Raw genomic sequence first — 17,290 nt, 5'->3', positions numbered from 1 at the left:
GGCTGGCAGATGGTCTGTGATCAATGGGAGAAGATAGAAAGCTAGAAACCAGTTTTGTGAAAGAAAGCATATGTGCCTTACTCTTGTTTTCCTGACATTTACTTCTGGACAGTGTTGGAGTCAGTCACTGGGAGCTTGGGTATGACCCAATACTTGCCGTTGAGGAGGAACAGTGAGGCAACAGAAGGCATTTAGGGAGAGGCAGATGAACTGGACGAGGAGGCAGTGTCTGGGGGACAGGAGAAAGGATAGAAAGACGGCTTTTATGTTGAGGTCCTGGAATCTGCAAAAGAGTGGTCCAAGGCTCAAGGGAGGTTCAAGCTTTTTCTGATGTTGAAAGGCTTGATTTTGAAACAACTAACTACACCGTTGGATACGTAAAAGTAGGATTTTTTTGTCTAGATGTCTTTATGGTTTTAATTTAATGCATTATATATCTTGTTAATATATTTTGCTGAGATTAAAACATATGGAGGGGGTAAATCCTGGTAGAATAAAATGGCCCTTCTCCAAGATTCTTTGTACAGCAAATTGTACCTATCAGAAAGGAAATGTTAAGCTGAAAAGTATCTATGTACATCAAAATAATAATCATGGCTAAACCAGAAATTTTCTCTTTGCATTAACATGTGTGATTATTTTATTGGGGAGGAAGAGAAGGAGCAGATATTTTTAGGGGAGTTTTATGCTATTGTATTTAATTTTGTAAACTGCTGTTTTTATTAGCAGGAGAATGAAGATGTCAACCTGCAGCCTTTTCAATATGGTCATTTCCTATGTACTTAAGTGTTTTAACTCTGTATACTTAATATCAGGCTATACTTCTTATATTCACATAGTAGATCACCATTGCATGAAAATAAGAAGCTGTTCTAAACTGACATGAGTATTTTTTAAACGTCATGGTATAGGGGCAGTTTTAATGCTTCAAAGACAAAATAATTTTGTAGCCCAGATATATTTGGAATTATAATTCTTTTGATCTCTGTTGGCACTGTCTGTTTAATGGCTGAGCCTTGCCAGAAATACTTTCGTCCTTATTCAAAATAGTGTCTTGGGTGTATTGTGTGAAGTTTTTGTAAGCAGTGATTGCAACTGTTAGAGAAAGTTAGGGTTCCTGTTGCCAGCACTGACTTAACTCTGAGACCCTGAGCTTCTTATTTGGGCGTAAATTTCCAGGCCATAGAGGATGTGGACTTGTTCTCAGTCATTGTTTACAGAGGTAAAGTCTGGGCTGTGAAGAGTCAGTCTCAGGCGGTCGTTCTCCAAGAGAAAGACAGTCTACAACCTCCTGCTGCAGAGCAGGCCCCATGTGCCAGCCGTGGCTGTACCTTGGGTTCCCCAGTCACTGTGTCTGTCCAAGCTGAAATAGGTTGTTCATTGTGTGCTCACAAAGGAGAAGGCAGTAAGGCAAAACAACCCGGGATATGCGTTGCACACATGATGTCCCTGGGACTTACTCATGTGAAGGTCAGGATCATTCCTGTACAGAAGGCTGCCGCAAGACCAATATTCTGCTGAAGTCTTATGTAAGCCTCAGAGTAGGATTTAGGTAGTGCACAGGACTTGTGCTCAATCTCTGCTCAAGGTTTTCTTTCACTCAGAGTTGCAAGTCTGCCTCATAAATGGACATCACTCTTTATACTGGCTTCAAAGTCTCAGCTATGCTAAGATGTAGCTGCATGTGAAAGCAGTGTGGTAGTCCAGGCTGAGGCACCGAAGGAGCGAGTGAGGGTACTCTGGTCCGTGTCCAAAACCAGCAGTCAGTTCCTGTCTGGCAACAGTGTTAAAAAGCGGTGTTGGTCACTGCTGGTACTTGATCATAGAAGATATAGATAAGCACATAACTTCTGAGTGCTGGAGCAGTGCAGAGCCATGTGTCTGTTATGCATGGCCATACCCAGCAAGTGCAAAGAAATGATTAATTTGAATCTTGGTATTGTACATTATAGTTATACTACATTTATCTCTATTTATAATAATGTTACTTTTCATATAAATTATAATTATAATGGATGGAACTATATATTGCACGCATGCAGTGGAGCATGGCATTCAATCTCCCTTTGTCCCAGTCCCCCTCTCACCTTCCTAATCTCAACAGTAACTAGATCTTTTGGATGGTCACACTAAATACTGATAAATTTCTTGAGATGAAAAATTCCTTGAGATGTTTTGTTTTTTATTGATACTCCTTCTTTCAGAAATTTGTTGAGAACATTGAAAGGAAATAGGGAAATAATGTTACAGCTTCTGCTGCTTTTGCAAGACATTTGGGCAGTTTGGCTTGCATACTCTGAGCTAGAAATCGGCATCTAAGCAGTGGTTTCGTAGCTCTGACCATGCATATCTGATAAAAAGCAAATAACTTCATCTGCTGTTACACAAATGAGAGATGAAAATAGATCCTTCTATCTCTAAGCATAAGTAATGTAAACTGAGAAGTCACCACAGATACAGTCGCAGATGACCTCACAGCTCTTTCTTTTAGAGTTAAAAAGAATACTTTCCAAAACATTTTTGTTCATTCAATATATTTAATTCAATCAATATTAATACAGCAGTCTTCATATTAAGTTAACTTTAGTAGCTTTCTGCATTCACTAACAACGCAGGCTACCTTGATATTTTTCACTTTTTCCAAGTAAAAAAGAATTCCAACACATTGGGTAGACACAGAAGTGCCTGTTAATTATTTTATTTAAATATCATATATATTTATGCAAATAATACTGTAAAAAAAAAAAAAAATGTTAGTGTCTTTCAGCTCAAAGGTTTCCAAAAAGTCCTAGGGAAAGATTGGTGTAGATGGTGGTGAAATGTTTAATTTTCTCCCTGCAGAACAGCATCTATCTTAGAAAAGGCTTCAGTCTGAGCTACATACAATGCTCCATATACCTGTAACTGTAGCTGATCTATATGAAGCAACAAAAAACCAGAGAGGCTCAGGACTGAAATGTCTTCGCATATATCGGGGGAGAATCTTCACACAAAGGGACATTTATCAGGGGCGACTGTTCCTCTGCTGAGGAAAGGAGCATACCCAAGAGTCCAGAAACAGATGATGATCTTATCAAGAAAACCCTCTTCAGTAATATCATCAGCCTGCTCTTGCCAAGTCTGGCATTTCTGTATCGTGTGTATTTGTGACGGAGAGAGAGGGAGCAAAGCTCTGCAAGCTACATGTAGCTGGGATAAAGTACCTGCTCAACCTACTGAGTCTGCACAGTGTTATAATATAATTGGGAATCATTTTTGCCAGTATGGAGTATCCATGTGAGAATGGAGTTTACAGTATTCCTCTCACAGAAGACTGCAGGGAAGGCTCTTCAACTGCACTGGTTCCCTTTTGGGACTTCCTTGTGTGTATTTTTGCAAATATTTCTACTCCGGTTTTATCTCAGCACATACAGGGAGTAACGAACTTCTTGAAAAGTGCATTCAAATGTGAAGATGGAAAATTATTGAGAAAGACAAAAGTAATATTTTTTTTCTTGTATGAAATTTAGGCTTTGAAAACACAGGTGTAAATTGCTCTTGTAGTGAGTAGACTAAAAAGTAAAGATAGTTGCTTCTAATTTCATTGCAGGATCAGGATTTTGCCAGGATGGCTGGGTTTATTTTGCCTCTGTCTGTAGACTAGATGCTGATATGAACAGAGGATTTTTCAAATTATGTGGAACTTGACTTTGAAGCAAGTGAAGAAATCTTTGGTATTTCTTAGCATATCTTGAATAAATATCTTTTTCTTTCTACTTCTGTCTCTGTCTCTTTCATTTTTTTCTTTGAGCAGGTTTCTGGAAGTCGAATGAAGCAGTCCAAATAAAGGAAAAGTCTCTACAGCTATGTAAGAGTCTGTTCTACTAAAAAGCTACTCAAACTCTTGCAGCAGTGTTCATTAGGTGCTCCTTCCTTTCTGACTTCCAAGAAAAAACAGTACTTTTCATAACAGTTCAGCTTAAGCATTAACAATTGTTTTGATGGTATATTTGATGGGCAATTATTATGTGGTTTTCCATGAGCTGTTTCTTTGGTACTTACTCAGCTACTTAACATTTATTTAATTATTTGCCATCCTGCTCAGCGCCCCCCCCCCCCCCCCCCCCCAAATTTAGAAGTTGCATTGTCATTTCAGATTGATGCAGATGTGTTACCACTGTAGGTCTATGTTTTTCTAACCTGGGGTGGGATCTTGTGTTCCTAAATTCTGTAGATTACAGGAGTGTGAGGCACTATTATAATGTTTTTTTTTTTCCTTTGTATTCATCTTTTATAATCAAATGAAGACTTTACAAACAGAGCACAAATTTGAATTTTTGAAGTGTCATTGCATACACATCTTTTGAAACTATGGTCTCCAAAAACTCTGCTTGTGTTGTGAGACAGTGCACGTTCACATCACTGAAGTTAGCTCGGCATTGCTGTTAGGAATCTGGAGCACCTTATGTACCTATACCTAAGGTCACATTAACCAGGCTGGAGTACTGTGTCAGTGTGGTGGTCATAGATGAGGCCTAGTGTAGACTAAATAACCAGTAATGAAACTTTTTCTCAGAAAAGTCTTATAGCCTACATGGTGGTCTGGCTGCTTAGTGGTAGAGAATGGCTTTGACCAGATGTCAAGTTGAAACCACATCACTGGGTGCAGTGTACGCACACGTTAAGTGTTGTTCAGTTTAGCTGAGCAATCAGGTGTTAGAATACGTGTACTTCATTCTGGCTGTTTAGCTTATAAATTAAGCACTGTAATGACACATATGCCTTGGCTAGAAAAGGATAATAGTATTTACATTCTGTTGCTAAATGTGAATTCATGCACTTCTGTCCTTATGTTTCAGACTTGGAAATGTATATGTTTTCTCTCACTCTGGCAAGGTTTCTGCATCCCTCTTTTTCTTGAATATCTTCTGCGCCCATTTTTCCAGGCTGTGTCTTCATATCCTGATCAGACCCAACTTGTGTCTTCAAATGGTTCCTTCCCTAGACTCTCTCTCTCGTGCCTTGTTTTTTAAATTTACCCCACACAGACACCCTTCTGTGGTCTTTTTTTTCTGAAAATCTGTGCCTAGTCTTTCTCTATCCTCACTTTCAGAATATTCTTTCCTTCCCTTTATTGTCCATTGTAGGACAGTGCTGTTGCAGATAAGAATAGCACCTTCACTCTCTGCCATTTGTAGTACTAACAGCAGGTAGGAGAGATAAAGAAACTCTGCTTCTGATTTTCAGGGCTCTAAAGAAAGGTAGGGAGCTGTAAGATTTTTGTTACAGAAAGTGGAGAAGCCTTTTCATTTGTCATCCTTACCTATAGTGCACAGCTGCCCTGTGGCATCTTTGGCAAGATGGGACAATGTTAGTTAGCTCCGTCAGGAATGAAGTGGCACGTGGCAGCTTCTCCTGAGTTGTGTTTGCTGTCCAGACCTGCTTCTAAGTGTAAGCAAAGGAGAGCGGTAGCTTAGAGCAATAACTGCCTGTGGGTTATCCTTGTGTCCACTTCCCTCTTGACCGTTGTGCTAAGAGGTCTGGTTGACCCTACTCCTTAAGAGGGATTGGACCAGGGAGGATCAGGGTTAGGGGGAGGAGTTGCTGGTGGGTGGCAGCGACTTCAGACAAAGGAAGAAGGCTGCTCCATTCAGAAACCCTCCATCCCCTCAGTGGCAGCAGAATAGCAATCCTCCCTCTGGAGTGACTCCACAGAGCTGCTTTCTCAGTGTCAAGTCTGTTCCTCCTGCCATCCTTCTCATCCTAACGGTGACCTGGCTGTGTTTTCTTGTCTTTGGGGCAGCAAAATTAAATTTTGCCTTTGCTTCTGGACAACCTAAACAATGTCTGGTTTTGCCAAGCCTTCTGTGAATGCAATTTTCATTACAAAGAAAATTGTAAAATTTCTTTTGAAGGTTGATTGCAGTTTAGTCCATTGCTGTTTGGACTCCAGGGTGAACTTGTCTCGTGTGTACGCCTGTTTTTCTAGTAAGGTAGTTACAGTTCTTGTATCCCACAGCAGACTTGCAGTGCTTGAAAACAGATTGTACCTTGACATCCCCCAGATCTTCTCACTCTGGACTCAGCACACTGCAGAATGGATACAGTGCTACCCATTGTGGAGAGATGTGAGAATTAGGCAGCACAAGTATGAAACCCCTGGCAGACAAACATGGTAATAGAAGTCACAGAAGTCATAGAATCATTAAGGTTGGAAACGACTTCTAGGATCATCAAGTCCAACTCTTAACCCAGCGTCATCATGCCTCCTAAACCATGCCCCTAAATGTGAGATAGTTAGTCATTCTCATAACATAGCTGTGCAAATTACCTGTTCCTCAACGTTCTTCCACAACAACGGTGGCAACCATCCAGTTGGTTCTGAAGGGGATGCAGCATTCATTCATCACCGTGAAGTGCCATGGCTTAGCGTATTTTGGGTTAGTGCTTCAGACCCTCAGTTACTTGTTTTAGAGTTTTGGGCTATTGAATGAGTCCTGTGGAAAGGAAATGTTTCTGTTTTGCCACCTCCATTATGTTATCTTTTCCAGTGCAATTACAAGCTAATTCAAAACTCTCTGTGTTAGGCTAATAGCTTCTGATTCACGGCTGTCAGCCAGTACCAGTGTGCACTTTTCGTACTGCTTACCCGTCCCCCTGCCACTTACCTATGGTGAACATTTATTTTTTCCTTGAGAAGAGGCTCATCATAGGCAAATCATTAAGGGAACATCAAAAAGATCCCATCTGTAAGAGTTGCATATGGCTAAGATCACAATTATCAAAAGTCTTTTTTTCCCCCCATTCTTATCCACACAATAAATGTAGTTGTCAGCAGGATAAGTTCACGCATCGGATAAGGTCACAATTTCATTTAGTGACAACTTCCAACAGCGTGAACTTACAAGGTTCGATTTATTAAAGAGTCAGAAAGGATAAGATCACTGCATGGCCAGCCTGATTTATCAGGGTTTGACTGGAGTACTTGAATAGAGAATGTCGTATTTCAAGTTTATGTTCAAAACTGTAGTTTAGTGTGTGTTATGTCTCAGAGACTTGAAAATTGAGGGAGGAGAATTTAGAGGAGGTATCTCAATAATGCAGTTTATGTCTGCCAAGCAAGTGTATGAGTATTTAATATTGGAGCTACCTTGTTAAGAATCACAGAAGTGGAAATGGGATAGTTCTCCGCTATCAGTGATCTGCCGTGTGCAGATGTACACATTAGTTTGTTATAATGGAGGTAATCACCAGTCAAATATTAACTGCAGATTCTTCCTGGACAGCAGGCAGATCTTGGGCTCTGGGCTGGGCAGCACTTAGGAAGTTCTGAGTGTTTTTAACTTGCTTGCTCTGACTTCAGAGCAGTCCTTGTCGGAAACTCCAACATATACGATTTCTCTGCCATGTGAAAATGTCCATTAGAGAGCCAGGTGGCTGTGCACTGGAAATACACAAAGAAGGAGCCATTTGCTAGTGGAAATTGGTAGAGCCCCAAGATGTCAAATAACCAATCTCTAATTGTAGCACAGGAAGAGCTTACTCATTTTTTAACTGACTCCACTGAGAAAGCTCTTCCCGACAAAAAAAAAAACAACAACCTACTGCCAAAGCTATCAGTGGCTTGCTTAGAAATGTTAAACATCTATGAATTTGGATACACTTCTGAACAAAGTGGTTCACTTTTTCTCCCCCAGAACGCTGGTTATCATCATTCGCCTTCAGATACACACTCCTTTGTTTCTTATTCCAGAATGGAATGAAAGCCAGTATTATTTTGTTCAGAAATACTATTTCTAGTTGAATTGTATTATTCAAACAGTGGTCAAAACCTACTAAGGGCCAAAAGCTGTAGTTGGGTTCCTGTGTATACTACCTGTTTTGTGGAGTTTTTTTAAATTATGCTCATTTTGCTGTAAAAGAAGACAAAGCTAAACTGACCTCTCTACCTTCTATTTTATGCAAGCCCTGTGTGACATTCCTAAAGCAACATGTGTATGTAAGAAAAGAATCCTAAATTGAGTCTTTTCATTCTGGTTTTGAATCCACCAAGGTGGCCTAATATCTTAAAAGCCATGGGATGTTTTGTAGCTGTACTAGTGAGTCATGACTTGGGGCTTCTTTTACAGTGCAGCTATCATAAGTCTTTGAGTAATCACAGACTTTAAAAGTATGCTACATCAACAAGATAAGAGAAACAGCCCACAGCACTAACAGCATTATCTTTTACCAAAATTGATTAGCCCATACTATGTGTCTCAAATATTTTGTATAAACTTTACTCAGCAAGCTGGAAATAAGTGTGTTCCTGAAGAACAAGCTGAAAAAAAGATACTTGCTCTGTAGCGAGGAAAAGGGAAGTAAATATCAGTAAATGGAATGTCTCTTAAGTAATGTTTTTTTACCAAACTCTCAAAAACTAAAAGCAGGACATCTCTTCCTCTCTACTTATATTTCTTAGCGCTGCTTCTGTTACGCTTCTTGCTGTCCTTGTCAATTGTCCGCCTGACAAGTCTAGGATGAAAACAGCAAAATACAACTGCTTCTTGAATTTGCTGTAGGAGTGGTGAATCCCAGGGGTGTCTATGAATTCTGTATATTATAATTTGCTGTTATGTGAAAAAACGTTATGTTCAGTGTTCAGTACTGAGGTGGTCTGTTGCAATTGTGGAACACTAGAACTCCTAACATTGTTTGGCACAGAATTTTCTGTTTTCTTCGGCTGGAGTACAGATTAAAGGAAGCTGCAGCAGGTTTTCATCCTTTCTTTCCTTTTCTCCCCGCTCATTGGGATCTCACGGACAGGCATCTGTGACGAGTCAGTACCAGCTGAGTCTTTACACTCTTTACTGCAAGTGGTGATATGGCAGTAAAATCTCTGCTCCTTTTCCTGATGCAATCTGTGAAGATGCTGAGCAGTTATGTGGGGGACGGTAGCTGCAGAGAGCACTTCTGACTTACATCTGAACTTCTGAGGCTGAAGGGGAAAATCTTGTCTTGTTGACATATTTTCCAAACTCTTTTAATTAAGAGTCACAGAGTCAGGTTCTCTTTTTCCTAGCAAACTCTCCTGAGGTCACAGGTTGCTCAGGGCCACAGGTATGGCACCACTTAAACCAGCATCCTTGTGGGAAGCTGGCAGGGAGCAGAGGACAGCCCTGTTCTCATCAGCAGGAGACTGGACCTGTCTGTTGCGGCAGTTTCAATACCATTCACCAAATAGGAAATTTCAGAGGAGCAAAATGTTGTAAATGAATGCAGGGAAGTTGCAGGCTCCTTACTCCAGGGTCAGGGAAATTCAGGAGAGGATTTTTAATAGTGACATTTGTAATCTTTCTTCTACAAACCTTCATACCAGCCCCTGGCCTTCCTGCTTAGGGCAGACAAAGGAACATATACAGGGATTTTACAAAAGGTGTGGGCTCTGGTAGGAAAAAAAAAACCTGAGCAGATGCTTGTAGACCCTTATGTGCAGTGTTTTTTTCTAACTTACAGCTCTCTTAGTGTTACTTTTTTTCCCCCTAAACAAACAAAGGGTTTCAGTGAAAAAAGAAATCTTTGCCAAGGATCAAATTGTAATGTGCTGCACCTTGAACAACTGTAGCCAAAATGTCTGTGTTTGCCAAAACATATGAGCAGATTTTCCTTCCCAACTCTAACATTCACCAATAGCATTAAAATGGCTGCTGGTCATGGTGACCAGAGAGAAATATATCTTTTTTGGAGAACTATGATCAAGGAAAACAGGAAGGTTATGCAGCAAAATGTTTCATAACCTTGTTTGCAGCCTGCTGCTCTGTCATGGTGTTCTGAGTAGAGGGGAAAATACAGCAGCTTCAGTACAATTCAGCATCTGTACTATCTGTAGTACATTTCAATGTATTCGTACATATTGAAATGTATTGCCCAAACTACAACTTGGAACTGTAACAAAAGAGAACAAAAGAGAGCAAGAATCCCCATTAACTTATTTAATCATCAACTGGAGGGGAAAAAATACAGTTTTGAACAATAATTGCTTGTTTTTATGTTTACCTCAAACCTGAACCATGTTTAAGATTCATATTACTAATTTTATTTAAAATATAAATTGTAATGATATGTACCTTAAAACTTAGGTAGGTTTTTGGATATCACTGGATGATCTGCCCTAAGTTTGTCGTTCTTAATCCATTAAAAGACAGGCCTGCTTGTAAATCCACAGGTACAGATAAGGAGTCACTGTTTGACTGTGTCTGAACCCTTTTCAAATGAAAAATGTCAGTGGCAGAAAGGGAGGCTGAATTATTTTTTAAAAGGGTTTTCAAAGATTCTCATGATTCCTCTGGTATCAGTTAAATGTGACATGTCCATAGACATGGCTGTTTTTCAGTGTGTAAAAGCAAGCAAATGCTACAGTTTTCATCTCTATGTAGAGAGAAAATGCTGCAGTATGCCTAAGTGATCAGCATGTTGCCTTGCAATACCAGAAAGAGTTCTGTTTTCTGTAATTAACATATAAAGAGATTTTTTAAAGTTAATACAATCTGTAACAATGTAACTGTGAGAGGGAGAAGGTGCTTTTTTGTTTGTTTGTCTGGAAGCATATATATCACATGAGTAAATTAGATATAATTAATCCATAAGCTTTCCTGCTCACATACTGCCTTTTAAAATGTCATAGCACTGTCACGATGAGGACTCGCCTGCATACATAGAAGCTTTTGTAAACTGATACAGCTCTATTTCCTAGATTTGTTCCAGTTTGCAGGAAGGATCTGATGCACAAATTTACGTAGAGCAGTTTTGTAATCTGCAACACTCAGAGGTGAAATTTAGATTTCTGTGCTTGAAAATGGAAGCTGGAGCCAAGTCTTCTCTTTGGAAAACAGTTGAGATTAACCCCTGCAGACAAGGAAAACCTTCACGGCCTGGCTGTAACATAATTCCAGGCATCCATGGGAATGGTCAGCTTGGGGAAGTCTGTGGAGACTGCCTGCAAGCCAGGGGGAGTTACTCACTTCCTCCGGCCCAAGGTTCATTTCACAACAACTGCCAGTTCTAAATTGGGACGAGTTGACTTCTTGCACTGTTGGACTTCACCCTGTTTGTGGAAAAGGCACCGTCCTGTTTTGGGGCAGAGTTGTTGAGAAGGGACGTGCTGATGCAAAAGACTCTTGCATCTGGTTGGTATGAAGAGGGACAAAGGGGCTTTAGCATGCAGCGAAACGGGTTGGGAAGAATCATGGCTGCAGCGAGGTCGGGGTGAGCTCTGCTGCTCGTGAGCACAGCGACAGATCTTCAGCCTTCCTTCAGGAAGGCCAAAGCTTGGAAGTGCAACAACATGTAACAATTCAGTTAAACATCTAACAAGCAAAGCACAGACCAGTCTGCTCTTGTTCTATTTATCCTCCTAAAAATTTGAAACCAGAAGTTATTTTAATGGTTTTACAAAAGAATGTTAGAAATTGTATATCTAAGCACAACTGTTATTACAATTTAAACTGAAACATTTGTTCGTAGAAAAATAGGCTTATTGAAGAGACTGCTCTCGAAGAGTTGTGCAGAGTATTTTTTTTTTTATTCTGAAATGAAGTGAAAAATAATATTGGGGAGAAAGGTGGTAACTGAATTTTATTTTTCCTTCTACAGTAATGATCAACTGCATATTATTCTTTCTCTTTTCACTGGAAACTCCCAGAAAAGTTAAAGTGAGCTAAAGTAACAGTTTCACTTTTAAGTGTTAATTTTGAAGTTTTTACTTTCAAAAATAAAATTTACTTTGAAAAAATGCACTATACCCCCACCCCCCCCACCCCCCTCGCTTTTAAATATTTTTTGTTAAAACCTTGAGATAACAATCTGGATTACTTTGGGTCTAATTCTGAAATGTTACTGCCTGTAAAAGCTCACTCAGTTTAAAATCCTTGTATTTTTAATTGTAGTAAATGTTTTTATTAGTTTCTTCAAAACAAGTAGATTTGGTTTTATATCGCTGTAAAGTATGTCTCTAAAATTGTTAGTAGCTGACTGCTTCAGAACATGGTCTTGTGACAGCAAAATGCATCAGGGAGGTTAATGCACCACGTGTGGCTACTATGGCACTCTCTCCTTTCAGCGATCATCCCCCCCCCTCCTCAGCATTTCTTAAGAACTTTTATGAAACGACTATCCTGAATAAAAATGCCTTCAAACTCTAATGCATGTGAAAAAATGCGAGAAAGAAATGGGGCTTTCTAAACCAAATTTGAATATAATTATAAGGGAAAAGGTTTGTTTTTCTTTTGCAGGATGACAAGATCAGTTGTTTTTCAGACAAGCATAATTAATTCTCATTATATGGGTCCTCAGAACATTGTGCGTATAGAGCCAACACAAAGGCAGAGGTGGTTGTTGTCAAGGCACAAGTGAAAGTACTCTCAACACTGCTTGTTTCCTTTGTTTGCAGGAGAGTTGGAGGTGGTCCAGAAAGACGGAGAGCGCAAGATTCAGAGCCGGCAGCAGCTTCCGGTTGGAACAACATGGGGGCCTTTTGCTGGGAAGATGGATCTGAATAATAACACCTTGGTATGTAGATGCTCCAAGACGCTTTGCTTCGTTATATTATGTGTCACTCTTCAGGGAATAGCCTGAATTACTGTTCAGCTGGAGCATTTGAAAACAGGCATTGTTAGGTTTCACGGACAGTGGTATTTGGCTCTTTTCCAATTAGTTCATCTATGGCAACCGTCCACGTAAAGTTATTTGGAGCACAGGTTAATAGTATTTAACTTGTTATTTTACAGAAGGGAAATGTCACTTCCTTGTTTGCTGAACCAAGCTGTTGTGTTTGAGTAGTAATATCTGATTTGTACTGGCTTTTTAAATGTTTCATTGCATTAATTGCTGAATACTTAATTTATATTAATGGATGGTATAGAAAATAAATAGCTACATTATTTTAAGATAAAAATAATTAAATTTGCCTCAATGTAAATGTTACTGAACATAGCAAGGTCTTCTGTCAGATTGGAATTATTTTTAAAGATATCAAAAGGCACCTGTCATATAATATATTCTCAATTAACCTTGTGTTTTATGCTGATTGCAGATTGTACGTGGAGCATGTTACTTAATAGTAATGCTTTGCTGGTCTCAGTTCAGTGCACTGAAAATCATGTCATTCCTAGGTCTTCATTTCATTTTTGTTTGTCTTGGTTTTAAGTCTAAGCTTCAATATTATTTGTATTTTCTGAGAATATCTGGAAAGGTGACCCTGTATTGAAAAAAAAGCAGCGAATATCTCTAGAAGAAGGGTTTAGACAATCTTGGAACATGCATTGCCCTGTGGGATACTTCTGAAGAACCATTATCTTCAGCTGGATCACTGTTTGCTATTACAGACTTTGCATGAATGTATTAGCATAAAGACCTGTGGAACTGTTTCACAGAAGTGTATTACATACATTTGGGGTACATACATCTGTGCTGTAAATGGAGAAGCTGAGCTTCCCAGTGGTGGGGATATGGTCCTGCCCTTGGAGGACCTGAAGAGACTGAGTGGTGCTGAGTTGCTGAAGTACCATCTGGGACAGTGTGAGAGAGGGGTTTTATGGACATGGGAGAGAAGAGAGGAAACTGATAGTCTTTTAACTCCTCCCTGGAGAGCCTGTGCCTATATATTGGAGTTCTCTTTCTAAGGGCTTGCTGGATAGTGTAAATATGCCTATTAAAATTGTAGTGAAGCATTCTTCTGTTATGAGTACATAATAGCCATGTAAGATCTTGATATTTTGTAGACTCTTCAGCATAATTTGTTAATGAAAAGATGCTAACAAGAAGTTACAGAGAGTGTCATGGAAACTTTGTTTCCTAGAGTCCACTGTTCCCAACCCAGATCAGATTTTGCATTCCGGCACCCAAATGGATTTTCAAAAGTACAGGACACTCAAAGTGTCTTATTGTTAGAAAGGGGAAACTGGACAATTTGAATTCCTCTCTCCATTTTCTCCATCCATTTAATCCATTTTTATTTCTTCGTTTACTTTATTCTTGGTCTTTCAGTATTCTCAAAATGTTTTTCATAAAATGTCTTTTGGAACAACTACCTATAATTCAATTAATTTTCTAAGATTCCACTTTTACTGCTTTCATCAACTTTCATGCAACAGAAACCTTAGTCCTGGTGTAGCTCAAAGGCAGTCCACATAATACCTTAGGAAAAATGCTAGCTTTTGTTGTCTCTAGTGCACTGTCCACTTGTATCACTTCCTCAGGTATATAAGACTTGAAGATAATGTTTGAGTACGGGACATGATGTTGATTGACCCTTCACTACAAAAGTTATCATTATCAGATAGCCTTTGGGTGAATTTGCAACATGTCATCAGTGGATCATGTTGTTTAATTTTTGTTTTCTGAAGGAGATGTAGAGCAACAACAATCCTTCTAGCAGGAGCTTGCTTCTGCTTTGGTAGCACAGGAATATATTAAGGCCTGTTATTACTTTGTATATTCAGGCAAATACCATTTTTGCTGTAACAAAAACAGTTAGCTGAGATTTTTTTTTAATTAACTTGTAATTAAGCAGTGAGCAGAGCTGACTTTTTAGTTTGGTGATTGTAATAGGACGGAACAACTTTTCCAACCTAGTTCAGAGAGATGTGGGATGAAAATCTTCAGGACTTTTTTCTCACTAAACTGGAAAAATACTCATTTGTTTCTTGTCAAATTAAAAACCAGAAAGTCTATTTTTGCTAACACTTGAAAGATTTTACTTTTGTTTTTCCTACTAATATAAATACATTTGGAAATCTGAAAAAGCTCCTGTAAACAGAATTGTAGTCCTCAGCAATATTGTTTTGTCCCCTGAGCAACTCCATCCTTTGAGGTCGTCAAAGCTGAACTGGATATAATCTTGAGCAATCTGAGTTAACTTCGAAGTTAGATCTGACTTTGAAGTTTGTCCTGCTTTGAGCACGAGTTTGGACTGGATGACCTCCAGAGGTCCCTTGCAACCTGAATTATTCTGTGATTCTAAGTATTGTGGGGTTTTTTCCCAAATATCAGATGTTTCCTGTAATCCTACATTTGTTACTTTAAAGTACTGTGTGAAGAAATGTAAACCTTTTGATAGAACTTTAATTTACTGTTTAAGCAACAGAAGCCCAGTGCCAGCTTCTACATATTTTTCTTTTATCATTTTTTTTCTTGAAACGATTCTGCTTTATTTATGATTTTTCTGTTTTCTTGACACATTTGATTACTTTTCTCACTAGTGTACATGCTCTCTGTTGTTCATAGGGGGAGTTGCATTCATTTACTTAAGTTATTTATATCTGTTCTGGAAAGCTGATTTGGGTAAAGCCTCACGTCCCTAGAATTCAATCAAACTTTCACATTGGCAGCTGACAGTAGGCTTAGTTCATTTCTGAATGAGAACTTCAAACATTGCACTGTTACAAACATCAAATAATTTTTGGAAAAGAGCTTTAATGTGAATTTTTGGTATAGAGAGGAAAGAAAAGAAAAATTCAGGGAACCTCAGGTAAGTAAATATCACAATTTTTGCAGCTGGTCTCTTTTATTGGAAAATATGTTTGTGGCTGAGTACAAGTCCCCCTTGTATTCGAATGCTGGTGAGGCCGAACCTTGAATACTTTGTTCAGTTTTGGGCCCCTCACTACAAGAAACACATTGAGGTGCTGGAGCGTGTCCAGAGAAGGGCAACGAAGGTGGTGAAGGGTCTAGAGCACATGTCTTATGAGGAGCGGCTGAGGGAGCGGCTGAGGGAGCTGGGGTTGTTTAGCCTGGAGAAGAGGAGGCTGAGGGAAGACCTTATGACTCTTTACAACTACCTGAAAGGGGGTTGTAGTGAGGTTGGGGTCGATCTCTTCTCCCAAGTAATGAGTGATAGGATGAGGAAAAGGCCTCAAGCTGCGCCAGGGGAGGTTTAGATTGGATATTAGGAAAAAATTCTACACCAAAAATGGTTGTCAAGCATCAGAACAGTCTTCCCAAGGAAGTGGTTGAGTCACCATCCCTGGAGGCATATAAAAGACATTTGAATGTGGTGCTCAGGGACGTGGTTTAGTGATAGAGTTGGCAGGGCTAGGTTTATGGTTGGACTCGGTGATCTTAAAGGTCTTTTCCAACCTATACGATTCTGTGTATCTGTATTCTGTGTAAGTATCTTACCTGACTTTACTGTTTGGTGTTAGCTATGTGACACTGCCTCACAGGATTCATTACCTAGCTATTACAGTTACAGATTACTTACTAACCTTGTACTCTGTGCTGTATACAGCCAGCCTGTACATGTAATATCCTGTTGAAGTGCTTCTTATTTCAAGCAGTGCTGTGCTGCGAATACAGTGTCACTGCTGTTGGCTCAGGAGAGGGAGCAAGCTAATTAATTCAGCACAATAATTAATTGAGTCACCATGCCATATGTCAAATACTTTTTAGATCTTTCAAGTTTCTGTCTTGAATTATATTAACAATATACATCTGAGAGTAGTGGAAAGTTGGGTACCTTGAACAAAAATTATTTAAGTGCTGTTCACAATTGCAGTAGGAATAGCAGCCACTAACTTCAGCAGCAGTGCCGCAGCACTGTTGGGAGATAGAGCGAGGTCTGTATCAGGGCTGCAGAATATTCAGACTGTAACGGTAGACTTGAAATAGCTCAATGAATAATCAAGTTCTTAATTTTTCTCATCTAGGCTAACTAGCCAATACTTATGAATTAGGGTGAGCAAAACCCCTTATAAAATAATGTACCCCATTGCATTACTGTTATTGTTGATGAAACAATCCACCAGAAGTCTTATGAATGCTGTTTTTAACAACAAAGAGTGAGTCTTGAATCTTAAAACTTGTCTAGGCATTTAATTCCCATTTCAATCTGAATTTAAGAAATCCTTATATCATTATTAAATATTTATGGATATCTAGTTAGAAACTTTTATTATATTTAGAGTGATAGATCCCCTATTTAGATACTTTTAATGATCTGTTCCTGTAATTTTGCCAAACTGGCAAAATTCTGCTGCTCTCAGCTGCATGCATAGTTTGTATCCGTCTGCACAATTGCAAAGGTTATTGCCTTCCATTTCCTTCCACTTCTTCCACTTTCCATCAGCTGTTCAGTAACAGTTGATAATCCCAAGAAAATGAAATGCACAGGGGTATTTTTTCAAGCCTAGAAAGTGTACTTCTAAAATAAGAGCTTGTTCTCTTGTTTTACAGTAAAAAGAGATCACCTACATGTTTACAGATTCTGTTTGAGTTTTGATATAACAGACACATGAACAGTTTTGTACAATACTGCTTTCTGTCTACAGTTGGTGAG

The 17,290-nt window shown here is 39.2% G+C and overlaps 1 protein-coding gene across 3 annotated transcripts in view; it reads left to right on the top strand.

Moving 5' to 3' along the window:
* Positions 1-17,290, top strand: part of ZFPM2 (zinc finger protein, FOG family member 2) — a 322,358-nt gene that overhangs the window by 151,479 nt on the left and 153,589 nt on the right. For all 3 annotated transcript variants that reach the window (XM_064442248.1, XM_064442247.1, XM_064442246.1), the window contains one exon: positions 12,407-12,525. In XM_064442248.1, coding sequence (XP_064298318.1) covers positions 12,407-12,525 — 119 coding nt within the window. The remainder of the gene's footprint in view (positions 1-12,406; positions 12,526-17,290) is intronic.

The sequence above is a fragment of the Phalacrocorax carbo genome, chromosome 2 (genome assembly GCF_963921805.1).
Source record: "Phalacrocorax carbo chromosome 2, bPhaCar2.1, whole genome shotgun sequence".
NCBI classification, from domain to species: Eukaryota; Metazoa; Chordata; class Aves; order Suliformes; family Phalacrocoracidae; genus Phalacrocorax; species Phalacrocorax carbo.
The sequence above is the reverse complement of the archived record's forward strand: the minus strand, read 5'-3'. Positions and strand labels throughout refer to the sequence as shown.